The sequence below is a fragment of the Mustela nigripes genome, chromosome 4 (genome assembly GCF_022355385.1).
Source record: "Mustela nigripes isolate SB6536 chromosome 4, MUSNIG.SB6536, whole genome shotgun sequence".
Taxonomy (NCBI): domain Eukaryota; kingdom Metazoa; phylum Chordata; class Mammalia; order Carnivora; family Mustelidae; genus Mustela; species Mustela nigripes.
Window position 1 is genome coordinate 142,419,215 of NC_081560.1, and position 15,963 is coordinate 142,435,177.

General features: G+C 44.8%; 1 protein-coding gene across 8 annotated transcripts in view; it reads right to left on the reverse strand.

The window, feature by feature from the left end:
- The window catches only part of KCNMA1 (potassium calcium-activated channel subfamily M alpha 1), a 725,872-nt gene that overhangs the window by 85,353 nt on the left and 624,556 nt on the right, over window positions 1–15,963 (reverse strand). For all 8 annotated transcript variants that reach the window (XM_059397886.1, XM_059397885.1, XM_059397883.1 and 5 more), the window contains exon 19: window positions 6,402–6,495. In XM_059397886.1, the coding sequence (XP_059253869.1) occupies window positions 6,402–6,495 (94 nt within the window). The remainder of the gene's footprint in view (window positions 1–6,401; window positions 6,496–15,963) is intronic.

Sequence of the window (15,963 nt, forward strand, 5' to 3'; positions counted from 1 at the left end):
CGCCTCTCTCTTGCTCACCTCCACGCCCATGAGTTAATCAGCAAATAAACAAACATAAAAAGACAAATGAAGGGGCATCTGGGTGGCTCAGTCATTTAAGTGTCTGTTCTTGGCTCAGGTCATGATCCCAAGGCCCAAGGTGAAGCCCTGTATCGGGCTCCTCGCCCAGCAGAGAGTCTGCTTCTGCCTCTCTATCTCCCCGGGTTCATGCTCTTCCTCTGTCTCTCAAATAAACAAAAATCTTTTTTTTTTTTTTCTAAAAAAAGGCAAGTGAAATATTAGTTCTTGTAAAGTACACTTATAATTCAGTTTTCTACCCTCCTTTCTCCTCATTTCCTCTTCTACTCCATAAAAACACAAGGCGCTTAGTAACTAAGTCCTCCACTGCACTGCTCAAGAGTGACAGCCATGTAAGTGAGTCTCTGGTTGTGAAGACAGTCTCAGGTGGTCTCCTCAAAAGGGCTCATATTTGGGTTTTCAGCACCATAAACAATCTGCCTCAATCTGGGGTACATTTCATTTCTAGACCAATAGGATTTCCTGCTATGTTGGAAGGATATGGGCTTTTGGTTCTGGCTCCTACCTTCACTCATCCTTCAACACTGCCCCCACCCTCCTGTATAATGAGCATCTCTCCTGAGACACAGCTGCCCCCATTTCTACCCCCACCCCCACCCCCATCTCCCACCCATCCTTTTCATGGCTGTCCTTGGAGTCACCTTGACAAAACATTCAGGCCAGGCTCTAGCCACTCTGCCAAAACCAGCATCACTTTCAACTTCTCCATCTCTTTACATCTTTTTTCCTGCCTAACAAGTAAACAGTCAAAAACTACTGCGACCTCCTACATCATCTCTCGTTAGGCCACCGCCATTCTAAAAGGAAGAAGAAAATTACTGCCTTTATGTCTGGGAGACAACCTGGGAGGACTGACATGTTCTTCAGTCCTAGAGGAGAGCTGGCAAGACGCTCTTGAAAGGAGAGGATGGGATAATGACCCACTGCTGAGAATGCAACTTGTCCAGAGACCTGTGTCAAATCCGCCCCAAGCCCTGGTATGATGAGCCCCACTATTCCTTTCTTCTCCAGTCCCATGGGGGCCTGTCATTGGCTATTTATTTGTGCATTCAGAGGTGAATTTACTTAGCTAAGCTGTCCCTGCCTGCCGCCTTTATTCTGCCCAGTTGGAAGGAACAGCGAGAATGGCATTCTGTCCCCAAATCTGACAGGGCTCAGGACATCTTGCCATTTTCTATTACTAGAACCTTTCAAGTTGGCAGTCCTAATAAAAAGACCCCATGGTAGGTAGGAGTCAAAAGAGAGGGATAGGACTTAACAAGCAGATGAGTTTATTCCACTTAATGATCAGTAAATGCCCAAGAGGCTAATCGGTTTTCCTCAAATCCTACTTCCCTTCCTGTTCAGGAAGTCAACCAATCTCTAATATTTTCTAGGCCATGGGACATGAAACTCCCCTCACCATGTTCAATCTCTCTGCTTTCTGTATTGTCAATGAACCGTACCAGCCTGGCTGGGAACATCTCTTTGGTAAACCATCTACCCAGCACATCCTGCATCAGTCCTCATGGCTCACAGCCCCTCCATCTGATTCCAAGTTTCCTAGGTCCTGGAGAAAGAGGTGAACATGGACTGATGTCAGGAATGCTGTGTATCCTTCTTCGGAAGACTGTGGCCCACTTTTGGCCAGACCCTAAGTGGTCTGGCATCCGAAGGACCTTGGCAGAGGCTGGGGCTGGCTGGGCCTTCTGCTCACACCTATTTATGTAACATGTGTCCAGAAGGCCCCTGAGGGAGGCTTGGTTCTATACCTTTCCTTATACTGCCACCAGTGAGCCTCCCAAAACTCTGTATCCTCAAGACGTGCAAGGGTTTCCCAGTACCAATGATAGGCAAAGGTCTTCATGAGTGGGTACACGAATACTTACAGCATGCCAAGTCTGGTTATGCCCCTCCAAGAAGCCCCTGCTCCAGCCACATCAAGCCTCTTACTATGGCCTGAGCACTCTCATTTCCTCCATTGGATGGAATAGTGAAAGAGTTCATAATATGGGCTTGGAAGCTAAGCTACCTGGGTCCAAATATTCCTCATTGGGTAAGACTCACTAGATCCACCAGACTTTACATCTCCTCCACGCAGCGTCTTCATTTGTAAAATGGGGGAAGTATAATTCCCCCATCTTATGGAGCCATAGTTAAGATTCAGTGAGTTCACAGGCATAATGTTCTTGGAATGATGCCTGGTACCCAGTAAGCCATGAACAAGGGTAAGCATTGATATTATGAGAGAACTCCCCCTCATCATCGAGGGCAAGATTTAAATGAAAGCTCCTTCACAAACCAGGCTCTGCCTCCCAAACCAGAAGTAAGGGCAGCTCTCTTTGTTCTCACAGCCCACGCCAGTACATCTCCAAGCTGTCTCTACTCTGTTTTGCCACACACACTTGCCCGTCTCCTATGTTACAGGGATTGTTTTGAAGAGCAGAGACCTACTCTAACCCATCCTCTTCATGCTCCTCAAAAACTTCCTACAATCCCAAATACAGTAGGCTATCAAAAAGCATTTGCTAGATGAGAAGTGAATTAATCTAAGAAAAGGAATCAAAACAGACAGCTGAAACAAACATTTCTGGATCCAGTTTGAGGATATAGCATGGGAGTCCAGGCATTGACTTGATACTGTCTACCTGCTGGAGAAATACTCTTAGTATCCACCAGTGTGAACACAGCTCCTTGAAGGTGGGCGTGGAAAGAATGGAGCACAGTTGTAAGCTGGGTGGGGAATGAAGGAAGCCACAAATCGGCTTCAGTTGTAGTCAAAATGGTAACCAATGTGCATTCCCTAGCCCCAGAGAGACTTTGTAGACAGCTTTCATTTGATGTCCAGTGGGGTCTCCAAGACCCCTGAAATTAAAAGCACTCAACTTGGCTATCCAGAGACAATGATCTTGCTCTCTACGGTCTTGCAATGGAAGGAAAGTGCAGTCTTCCTCCCAAGGTACAAGACTCACTAGCAGGGACAAGTGGGCAATGAGGGCCTGGTGACTTGAAAGGGAAACAAGGAGAGGTTCCTTAAATCATTGCATGCTAAGAGATCAACAAGGAAGGCAGATAACAAGAACCTGGGAAACCCCATGGTCTTCTCCTCTTGGGGGGTTTGTAAGCCAAAAGTCATCCGTCAAGACATGGGGTGCACTGTCTTGGAGCACAGATGTTGCCATTTGGCTCAGTTGGGCTGCGAGAATTGTTTTCTGTCAGGGCGACTGAAAACCCTAGTGCATCAGGATCCAGACACACAAAACAAGGCTGTTCACCTAATGGTTGAGTGGGGAGCAAAGTGGCACTGAAAAACCAGGGTGAGTCTGATCCCAGAACAAAGGGAAGACAAAGACCACGAGCGCAGGGTCCCGGCAGCTCTTCACTCCAGCCAATGGTTTGCAGGGAACCCTCACACAGGAGCCTGTTTTATTTGCAGAAGCCACAGCGGTAAATTCAGGCCCATCCTTGCCTGTTCTGGACTCTCAGGTTTCTCTTGGAGTCGTTCCTATCACTGCCCATAGGCCACTAAAACCTTCCCACATTCAGAATGATCGATTCTGCTCAAACAAGCCAAGCCACAAACTCATGTCGAAAAACCCACTTCAGATAAGTCATTATCTTCCTTTATGGATTTTTCAGGTCAGAAGGAATAGGACCTAAGAGTCCTATCTTCTGTAGAGTGGAAAGGGAGTCTGGGAAGAGGTGGGGTGACCTGGAGAAACCACAAGAAGCGGCATGAGCTCCTCTCTTGCTTCTCAATCAACAAGAGAGGCATAACAAAATTAGGTCCTGGCTGCCCGCGTGTCTGTGCCGGACATTCAAACCGAGCAAAACTGCCGAGTAAAGGGAAAAGGAGGGCTCAGCACCCGGCCTTTGCCTCCACGACAGAAGACGATGCAGAGTACCTGGGACACAAAAAGTCACGGTGAAGGAGGAACGTCAAAGACCCTCTGACTTGTCATGGGACCGCCCGTGCCACTGAGCTGCTGCCGAGACCGCAGTGGGCAGGTGGGTTAAAGCAGTCACAGTGGCCAGAGAGTAGCCCAAAGGCACCGACACCAGAAACCCAAGTTCTGTAGCTTGGCGAGCTTCAGCTCGCCGCCTGACCCACGTTTAGCAATTCTGATGCATCGCGGAGCAGACAGCCCCAGCCCGGGATGACTGCTCCCTCAGCCCCTCTCCAACAGGCAATGAAAGCAAGACCCACTTTGAAAATTCTCCCCCATCATGCAAACTGACATAGGCATGCTTTTCAAAAACCCACAGCCAATCTGTTGATCATTACTTATTTACAAAGGCCTTCGGGCAGAAAGTCCTGTAAAAACCATGCTTGATACGGTATACACTAGCTTTTTCTGCTTGTGGAAAAAAAGTCCCCCCAAGGCTACCTCAAACCATCACTTTCTATTGCACATAAAATGTAGCGTGTAACACTAAAGTATTTAATATATATGGTATAATATATCTACAGGAAAGGCATTTGTGTAGAAGTATGTTACCCTGGATTTGGTAATTTGATGTTTTGCTGAAGGCTACGACTTAAAAAAGCTTCCACCTTGTACAGAAGACCTGTCATCTTGGTACCCAAGAGCCAACAGAATAAAGAAGTACCCTTAAGCAGCAAAACTTTGACACAGCTTTGAAGCATATGAAAACAGTATAACGCCTCAGAATTATTATTACTCAAGATCAAAGAAATGAGCCATACTTTACATAGCAAACAGGGACAGGGAATTTGGCTCCAAAGGTTTCAGATTTTTCAGACTTCTCTTTATTTATTTATTTGCTTCTCTCTAAATTTAGGCAAAAGAAAGCGCCTGGGCTTTTCTCTACTTTAAATGGGTAAAACTATTAGCATTATATAAGGCGATTACCTAAAGGTGAGGAAATAGGAAATGAATGTTAGCATGACAACTGGCATCATAAAAATGAGAAGCTTGGCAGTTGGTGCATTTTATTCCTCCTCATAAACTGTAAACAAGCATGTAAATCAGCAACACCCCAGCAAGACTGAGCGAAGGGGCAGGCAGAGGACTGTTCGGGAAACATCTCCCAGGAAGAGATGATCCTAACTGAAACGGACATGGGGCTGGGGGGAGTCCTCCTGGAGCCTGTGTCCTCGACAGCAGGGAGAAGGACGGCCCCATCTGCGACCTAGAAGGGTGGTCATAGAGGGCCAGGGAGATGCAAATGTGTGGAAACAGGGAAGAGCGGAGCGGGGGGCGGGGTGCGGGGAGCTGGTGGGGAGAAGAATGGACATAATTTAATGCCGATAATCAAAGGGGGGAGAGCAGCCAATGTCCAAAGAGAGAGGGAAAGAGAGAGAGAAGAGACGAGAAGAAGAAAGAAGCATCAAGCATCAAGATGGCAGGTGCTTCCATGGCAGTAATGACTTAGGGATCACTCCCGTTTCATCACGGAGGTGCTAGAGAGTTAGGATGTTAGAGGAAATAAGCACTGGGATTGGCAGGTGAATCAAAAACAACCAGGGGATATGAAAGATAAAGAGGCCCAGAAGAGAAACCTGCAGAACTCTGTTGAAACTTGGTTTCATTTGCTATTTCTAAGAGGAAGCCACCATCAAGAAAGAAAGAAAGAAAGAAAGAAAGAAAAAAGGAGAGAGGGAGGAAAGAGAGGGAAAAAGGAAGGGATAGAGGTAGGAGGGAGGAGAGGAGGGAAGGGAGGTAGGGGGAGAGAGAGAGAGAAAGAGAGAGAAAGACTACACACACGCTCTATTTCATAATTAATATTGCTTTTAGCCTGAGCAGAACTGGATTACTTTTGAACTTTGCTTTGGCAAGTCCACAGATTATTAGACTTTTTTTATGAGTCAAAATCAATTAACAGAAATTTGATTTCAATCGACAGGATAAAAGGAAGGTAATCTTCAGGTTCATTTTTGATTGTGATGATACATCTCACATATGGCCTTAAGTACAGAAAACAGTCCTCGGAGGGACTCCAGCAGAAAGAGACTCGCCGGAGGCGAACTAACCACACGCATCCCTCTGATTGGTTGCCGGCGTCATTAGTGCCACTGCTGTTTAGGAACTACACATAGACAGGACATGGTGACAGCTAAGACTTTAAAGGCTATGTATTTTTCAAACAGCTTTTCAAACTGTTTTTCATGACAGAATTTTTTCAGCTCTATCATTAACTGCTGACAAGCTGACAGAATAAATACTCCAGCCTTTAAGAAGCCACCTAACGATGGGTCCCCTCCCCCGTCTCGTGCTTGCCTTGCTGGGGGAGGGGAGACTCTGGGCCTGGGTGGGGTGGGGAGGGGGCCCAGAGGGGCGGCGAGGAGCCGGAAGGGTGCCCCGTGTGGCCCCTCCTCTTACCTCATCAGCTTGGGCGAGGAGCTCGGTGAGTTCCGCATGCCTCCATTCCGCTGCTTTTTTTTGGGGGACAGTGTTGATGGCTGCTCATCTTCAACTGGAAAGACAGGCAGCTCATGAGATTATGAACAGTTTGAGGGCAGACTGAGAGATACAGGCAAGATATCAAAGGACACACACTCACGGCTCAGTCACTCACTAGGAACTCATGGCTGGCTTTTAGGACCCAGTGACAAAGACCAAATGTGTTAGTCAAAGAGGCCAGCTTAGAAAAGGTGAAATGATCACCTCTTAGCACTCCAGCTTTTGAACATGCACTTGAAACAGACTACACCAGTTTGTAAGCGCCCTGCCGTAAGAGAGAAAAGAAATCATGATTTATCTGTATATAGAAAATATACATATATATATATATGTGTGTGTGTGTGTGTGTGTGTGGAAACGCTCAATCATTATTCTTAGAGTTAATTGTAGTTACTTTGCTAAGTAATAGAATGGGTTTTTCCAAAACCACAATCAGAGATAAAGTTGTATGGGAAATGGCAGCAGAAGAGCAGCTGATCGTACAAATGAACCAACTTAGCAGGTGCCTCATCCGTGCACGCCAGAGGAAGAGCCTTGGAGAGGGGCAAGGATCTGAGGCCTTGACAGCCAAAGTTTCAATTGGGGAAGACTGGGAACATTGGTGACTGCTGGCTCAAGGATCCCCAGCCAATCCTGGCTCTGTCCCTGCAGCTCTCTAGAGGGAGAGCATGTGGGGGGCGTGCACATGGGATCCCTTCTCCACTCATTAAGACTGGGCTGTGAGGTTGGAGAACCAGGCTGCAGAAGAGCACCCGAATAAAAGGAGGAGGTTGCCACTGAGTGATATCTCTGATGATGTGGTTGGGGGGGAGGTGGGGCAGGGAGGGAGGGCAGCAGAGGGCGTTGGAAACCAAAGGCTGTTTTCCAAATGTCTAAACCACACAGATCGCTAAGCAATGTGAAGGTTCACTCACAAACAACACAGCACACTCTACTGCTTTTGCCCAAAGACACCCACTAATAAGCTTTATAGATGTATTAGCTCACATCATGCTTCTTTTTAAGAGAGCGGCTTGATAATTAGCAGATGCGCACCCAGCCCCTCACCCAAGGGCATCAGCGGCAAAATTCTAGCCCCGCTTTGCCCACCCCCACCCCCACCAATTCAGGCTAAAGCTGTAATGTCAAGAAGGAAAAATAGAGGGTCCTTGGATTCTTAGAGTTGACTGCAACACAGACTGGGAGGAAGCACCCTTGAAACCCGGAAAGCACGGCAGTAACCTTCAAGCTAAGAAGAGAAATATTAGCAGAGGTGACATCAAAAGAAGTTTGACATATGTTAATGGTGTAAGTCTTAGGTGGGGCGCGGGGGGTGGTGGGGTGGAATGCCATCTCTGCTACTTGACATTGCCCGGGAAGACCCATATCGGGGCATGCGTTATATGGTACTTCCTTGAAAACCCTAAATAAATGTAGTATATTATAATACATGGTTCCAAGGGATTTTAATAATCTAACTATCTCCCAAAGCTGCTTCAAAGTACGCCACTTGGTCCATTCCCCTATTCCATTCTTAGTCTGGGGTTGACTATATTCTGGCTGACACATGGAAAGGGAACAAGAAAGCAGTTTGAGGTGAGAGCGATTCCAGAAGCAATGAAGGCAAGAAAGCACCTACAAATGCCCACAGCCCACTCCCTCTACCAGCTGCTCCCTCGCCCCGTCCCATCCCCCCTGAGGCCCAGGCTCGGGCTGCGACCCTATCAGTCACTTAGGGCTCCAGGCAGGAACTGAGTGGCTGGGGAGGATATCGCATCTTATCAGAAATGAGTATCCACAGCAAATCACACAGAGACTAAACAGCACTTAAAAGATTAAAGGAAATAAATACAAGCCACATAAATGGTATTGAAAAAAATCACTTAGAGTTGATACACATCTCTCGGCAAGCAAACAGGCACTCTGAGCTTGACCTGAATTCATCTTCCTTTCCCAGGATAGGGGGCCAGGCATCCAGGGTTAATAAGGGGATAGAAAGGCAGTGAGTGACAGAGAAAGGGAGAGAAAGACCGAGAAAGAGGAGAGAAAGGGAGATAGGGAGAGAGGTGTGTGTATAAGTATACTTTTGCATTTTCCCCACGTAAGGATGGGCTAGAAAACCTTACATCGATTGCACCCATAATACAAGTTCAGCTTTTAATATGGACCCCTTGCAATTGCTGTATTGTGTTCAGGGTGACCTAGACTAGTTGAGTCCCATGACAGACTAGAGAACATGTGGGCATGTGAGTGGGTCTAGCTGGGGTGAAAGACCTCTTTCTATCAGACAGGCCTTCTTCTCTATCATACAGGTCTTCTTATGGTTAGCATGACACACCCAGAAAGGTCTTTTACCCAACCTAGGCTACTGTTTATTTAAGGCCACCAGATGTTGCCATGGTTTTGTCTAACTTATTCAGTGGGTCCATTTCAGTATGAACAGAAGTCCCATTCATTGGCAGTTCTGTTGGATTCTTTTGCTTAACTATTGTCCCCCATTTGCACTGGACCTAAAGTAAATAAGCCTCTTTGGTTAAGTGCCCATGATCCTCGCACATTGTCCGTTTGTTTACCTGCGGTGATCTTCACATGGAAGACATGTAAGTTAATCCCTGTTACCCAGCTCCAGAGAGACACTTTGTTCTAGTGCTCAAGCTATGCCTCCTTCTAAGCAAGGAACCTATTTATTTTCATTGCAATTCAGAAAGATCATCCATCATAATCATATTGCATTTAAACCGGGATTTGTTCTCTTAAATGAAACTCATGTTCAAAGGTTTCCTTCTGCACTCACAGGCCTGGAAATGCAGATCTGTTCCGTGAAGAAATGGGGGGGGGGGGCGTCTTCAGCTTAAATATATGAATGTTGTGTAATGGAGACCATTACATATGGCTTAGATCCCACGAGAGAAGCAGTGATAACTTCTTTCTCATAAGTAGGTTATAAACCATATTTAATTATTATCCTTTATATGGATTCTATCAATTTCTGCATATTTTAAGAAAGCAGATCTAGAAAAACTCTTAGTTAAGCTATAAAATATAATTTTCATTTCGTGGTGGCTTCTGTGACTACATGAAAGGAATAAAAACTAAATTAAAAGAGCGCCTGAAATTTACTTACTTTCATGAAAGACAAATGTATCGAAGTAATTGGCCACTACCTCATGCCAACGCACATTTACGGGCTCCTACTTCGCCTGCTTTTTGGCTAATTACCATACACCCCTGTCTCTGGCATTTTCACTCGCATCAGGCTGTGGAAGCAAGCGCACGACGATACGATCTTTGAAAGGAACCTGACTTACCGGCTTCTTTAAAACACAAACAAGTTCAGGAATCCAAGGTGGAATTTTTATAGGAGCTGAACTCCATCCAGTCTCCAAGTGCTCATAAAATTCAAGGGCTTGTTTTTGCACATCCCTAAGTATAACACTTAATGTGCTGTTGTAACTTCCCAGCGCTCACTTGTCTAATAGGCTCTGAATCTAACAGTTTTACAGTTGGGGAAGACTCAGTGCTAGAAAAATGTCAGGCAAGTCTAATGAGGCTTCAGATCCCTTGGTTGGCGCTAGAGTTTAATTTAAAGTTACAATGATGTTTTAACATGTTTGCTTATACTTCACTAAAGAGGATTCATTATTTCAATGACATAACCTCCAGACAATGTTCTGGGAATTGATTTAAGATGTGGTGGTAATTCCAACAGCCTTAATGCAGAGTCGAACATCTGTAACAACATTTTACTCGACTTTTCATCGGCATTCTGTTTTCAAGCAAAAGCAAGGCAACATCCTCCAGAAACACTAGCCAGAGCTCTGGGCTTATTTCAAGATGATCATATATTTTACTGGATTTTTTTTTTTTAAAGATATCCCTTTCTTTATTGGTCTCGCCAGCTTGCAAACACTGTGTCGAGGTTACCAATGCCTCTTTGCAGGCCTTTCGAGTAAAATGGGGCAAGGATTCCAACTTTCAGCTTTTCCAGAGAGCCCAGTGCTGCCGTGTGATGAGCCCGGCACTCAGGTCCAGCCTGAGGGCACACTCCCTCTTCTCCATTTCCTCCACAGGGTTTGGGGGGATGACGCCAAGGTGACACTTAAAGGTGAATTTGTTGGCCGGAGTTAAAAAACAGTTCAAAGCAAATAACCTCGGAAATGCAATAAAAGGCAAACAACCCATAAACATGAGGCGACTGGCTATCTCCATTACGTTATGAGTCACCACATCTGGAGAAACCCACATCTGCACACACTTAGCAGGTCATTAGTAATGTCATATTCACACTGGAATCACTCAGAGTGAGCGGCATGCAAAGTGGCTTGAGCGCAAAGGCATCTAGCTAACAGGGCTTCCGAAGAATGTCTTGAGCAAGCTGCTAGATTGGAGGCCGGTTTGTTTTAATTGTTATTTCTTGTCTGCTATGGCTTTTCTCTTTGGGATTTTGCTGCCCAACAAGCTGAATGAACGCATGCTGAAATTGACAACAGTACATCTGTCTTCTTCAACCGAGCTCAGCATGTTAAGATAGAACGCTGAAGGGTGCGGTTATTTAAAAGAGAGACGGGCTCCCGAACTCCTTCACCTGGCTCGGCCACAAGCCGAGGACCGTGAGTTGTGTCCTTGAACTCAAATGGGTCTTTGGGATAGCGCGATCTGGCTGCAACCTTGACTGCCAAACAATAACGAGAAAAGAAAACGGAAATGAATCCTTTGTGAAATTTTTCATTAGGGAAGTTCCAAATGAGTTTTATCATCGAATAGAATTATAGCTTTACGAAAAGGGGAGTTTCTTCCTCGCAGCTCAACTGCAGTTTTCTTTTACCCTGATGGCTTCTTGAAATTCTTTTTGCTGTGTTTTTGTCATCAATGTCAGAAAGGATAATATGTCACAAAATAATCTTGTTTGTGCAATAATTTCCAAAAACCTACAGAATACCCTTCCCCTGTGACATACATAGACACCGAAAACTCAGTTTAGCAGCAAGACCAGACCCGTTATTTCCTGAAGTCTGATAAAATGCATCCTACTAAATAATCATTATATTCCGAGTTATCAATCCTCACTGTGAAAGTATCGTTTTCATCTCTAACAGCAGGCTGGGTCAGCTTGGTTGTGATTGCTGCCTAACTTGTGTTAAAAGCCATGGGTTTGCCACTCCTAAGAAAGGAGGTATAGCATCTCCTAGTATCATGAGTGATAAAAAAGGAAAGCGGTTGTGTGTTTTCCACCTTTCAGGATGACAATCTTGTTTCACCAAAACTGAAGGTAAGGAGAGAGGGTCACGTTGTCAGCCCAGGGATGTAACAGTGTGCTTCCTATTTTCTCTAGGTTTGCCAGGCTTTGTCCCCAAGAAAAATCCTATAAGTCACGGTAATACAGTCTTTTCCCAATATACAATTCACAACGGATAAGACTCCCTAGCTGACCCAACCTCTCTCTGATATGACAGAAACCCTGAGACTTTCACCAGGAAATCCAAGCTATCTAACTCTCAAGGTCTTAGAATGTAGCCACTAAAGAGCATGCCCTGGATGGGAACACAGAATGGCACCTGCTTTCCGGAGGGACTGTCTTGTCATCATAGACAACCAGAACCCCAGTTGCCTGTGACACAAACCAGATGGATGAGAAGATGCAGATGCTTCCAGAAGCAATGAAGGAAAACAACAAGAACAACACATGCCAGATAAATAATCCACACTGTGAGTTTGCTTTGGTAATTGCTAGAAAGGAACACTTGGCTATTGGTTCACGATGAATCCCAGAAGTGGGGCATGTCGTGTGCCCATCAGTGGGTGTGAGCAGAGAAGGAGGCTAGGACATGGTAAAGCAGGCACTGGAGCCAAGTTCTACACCTAGAGGGTCATGAGCAGCTCAGTATCAGAACATGGGGGCGTTGAAGTGTGCGATATTCTTGAGATGAGAGCTTCTGGTCTGAAAACCTTGGGATAACAGATATCCCCCAGCAGATCGGTGAACACTTTGCAGTATTATTGATAAGACCAATCAATAAGCCTATTTTTTTTGAAAGATCACGGAGAATATGAATACACAGATAATGAAAAGAGGAAGGATGCTGTCTCTCAAAAACGATGCCAACAATAATAACATCGCCAACACAGAACGCATGTAACTGTCTACAACTGAACGATACCTTTATCCTTTACATTATCAGGCAGGATAATTTCACAACTTCTAGCTGAGAAATAGCAAATAGGTTTATTTGGAAAACCTAGAGGATGTGGTTTGAAAATAACATTAGCCTGCCATTACATAACATGAGGATGGAAAGTCTCTGTACGTAGCCCTGTGGACCTGAGCCCGGGCTCAGGGGCAACTGTCCCCAGGTAGGCTGGCAGGGCAGGGAGGGGAGGTATGTTGCAGCTTTTTCATTTCTGGCTTTTGTAGAGCTAATAGGAGAAAGGGGAGGGAGACTTTAAGGAACAATAGGTTATGTAGAAGTTAATCACAGGGTGTATTTCTGGCTCTATTCACTGCCTGGGAAACCTGAATTGTGTAAGTTTGAGTCCATCAACACAGAGTAATGAAAGAATTCAGCTTCTACATGGGAGAGAGGAAAAAATACTACATAAATACACTAACAGAACCCACATGACCTGGACAGCAATGTTCCCTACGGAAACACTGCAGGTCTAATGGATCCTCTGAAAGCAAACAGGGCGGATTAGATGTTACCTATGGAAACCATGCTCCCCCCCCGCCCATCTCAAACCATAAGCCTCACATTCTATATGCATCCTGGTAGGAGTCCGACATTCATCAAGGTCCCCTGTATCTAGAATCTCAGCTCATATATCTTCACTAAAAACCTGACCTGCTCTAATAACTTGCCCAATGCTCTTCTTGGTACTGGGTAGAAAATTCCTTTTGGAGATCTGGTTGCCTTTGGCTCTCTCCTCTCTCTCTCTCTCTCTTTTTTTTTCTTGGAACAGATTATTTCTTTCATCTCAAGGACAAAGAAAAGTCTCAAGCAAAGACTACATATTAGCTTCTCAGAGATGAGACACAAAGATAAACAATGGAATTCTAAGAACAAATATACAACTAACATAAATGCGAGAATTTCCTTGAATTATTGCTATGAGTTTGGAGATTGGGAAAGCAGGAGAAGATGGAAGATAACTTTTACTTTGAATCCAACTGGGGAAAAAAAAAAAAAAAACACAGGAGTCCCATGAAGCACCCCTTCTCAACTTTCCTTCTCTCCCTGTTCTTTACTCTGACATCAATGAGATGCTAATGACTTTGAAGCCAAAAAGTATATGTAGCAGATTCCTTTCTGTAGCTCTGGCATGTGCAGAACCTGTTTGTGGGGGATGGGTTTCAGAATAGGGATGAGCTTGTGAAACTCCTGGCACCAAGAGTTGCTTTCTTCCTCCTTTTATTTCCCAAGATCCTAGTCTGGAACATGCTTTTGTATAACTCCATACGGTAAAACTGTCTTTACATTTTTAAGTGGTTGGGTGAAAAAAAATCTAAGAAGAAGAATATTTCACAACACACAAAAATGATAGAAAACTCAAATTGCAATGGCTATAAATAAAGTTTTATTAAAACATGGCCACAGTTGCTCAATTTACCTACTGTCTATGACCGCTCTCACTGTACAACCAAGTTGAGTCATTGCAATTGAGACCCAGGGGGTCCGCAAAGCCCGAGGTATTTACTACCTGGCCCCTAATAGAGAAAGCTTGCTGACCTCCGCTCTCATTTTCTTCTCACATTTTCCTAGCCATCCAGTTATCGAAAAGGACAATGTTTTTCCCCATCTACCAAGACGGCCAAACAACAAAAGAACACACGTGGAGCCCACATTAAGTACACAGATCTGGGGAAGCTGGGAGGGGCCGAGGTAGCTTAGTGATCCGACTCTCCCTGCCATCCAACCCGCCAGGGGTCCGGCAGGTCCCCTGGCATTTGGGGAAACCAGTCAGGTGAGTTTCCCATCTTCCAACTCAAGCGATGTCCGATTTGTCTCCTGCGCGCTTTGAGAATCAAGGCCAACCCCATCGACCAGGAGCAATTCCTGGAAGCTGTCAGTGCGCGCCGCAAGTCCACCCTGAGAGAGCCCGCACAAGACAACAGATTAACCATTAGACTAGATATGTTGAAAATATACAGCTTCAACCTTTCCCCAGCTAGCTCACAGCGATATATAGATGATTATTTCAACCGTCAGCTGCCGCACAGATTTAAACCCCTGCGCAATAACTCCTGGATTCATCTGCCCCTTGTCAAACTCGCACGGCTTTAGTTGGAGGATACATGGTGTGGCAGTTTCACTGTGAATCCAGAATGATCCAGACGGCTGCTGTCTCTTTGTTAACAGGAAGCCAAACTGATGAGTTTGTAATGCATTTCTTATCAAAGGTAGTCTCGGAAAGGAAAACGTGCCCCATCAGTTCGGTTAGAATTTCACATATAGTAGATTAGGGGCTTAATCAGAACATCTCTGTTATTTTCACGAGGAAATAGATAACTCTGCACCCACCCCATTAAAATCACTTTATGCTGATGAATTATGTATTTATAAATTTATAATTACCTTTGATTTTCCCCTTCCTTCAGTATACTTAATAAAATCATCAGCGAGAGCCCAGAAAACAATGGCGCTTCGTAGATACGAGCATGCTAATATATTTTAAGTTAATGTCGATCTTTTAGAGCTGTGTGTCTGAAATGATCATAGCAAATACAGGGATTGTAATTTTTGACTCCTATGTTTAACAAAGACAAAATGGACTGTAATAGAGTTTATGGAGCCTGTAAAAGAACTCTTCCTCTAATATGGTTTATGATCAAATAGATTTGGATTTACCACTGGATAGATCAGGTCCCTCTAAAATGTACCAAGAATGCATGACTGTGCACTACCGAACACAGTTCCTGGCACGTGGAAAGTGCTGTCAATTTTTTGTTGTGCTTATCAGTATGGAAATGCGAGCATTAAAGTCACTATTTGTCCTGTCTTTATTTAAAATTCTGACATTTTATGCATCGTTTTTGGTTTTTTGGGTTTTTTTTTTTTTTCATTTTGATTTTACAAAATTTTTCATGAAACTCTCCCTTGACTCCTGAGATTTTTAGTGTCCCCTTAAATGTGGAGCCCAAGGCAAGTGCCTCCCTCTCCTTACTCAAGCCCTGGCCATGCCCTGCCCATTTCTCCGGAGTGTTCTCAAGAACCTGCTGGTTCTGCCACCCTGCCTGTCATTACAGAGATGTTAGCTTAGTTTGTATCTGCATGTGTGTTTATATACTCCCTTGTTCAGAAGTGGGCAAAGCAAATATAAAACAAGAGTTATTCTTTTGATCACTTCATGCTGTTTGCATGAGATTGTTAAGGAAGACCCTTGCAGGAAAGGTTTCCTTGTGGATTTACAAATTGTCAGACAACCAAAGGAGTGGAGAAAAGATCGTGCTGCCTCAGGAATCTGAGATTTGCCACCTGCCCTGGGTGAGAAACAGAACAGAGAGAAG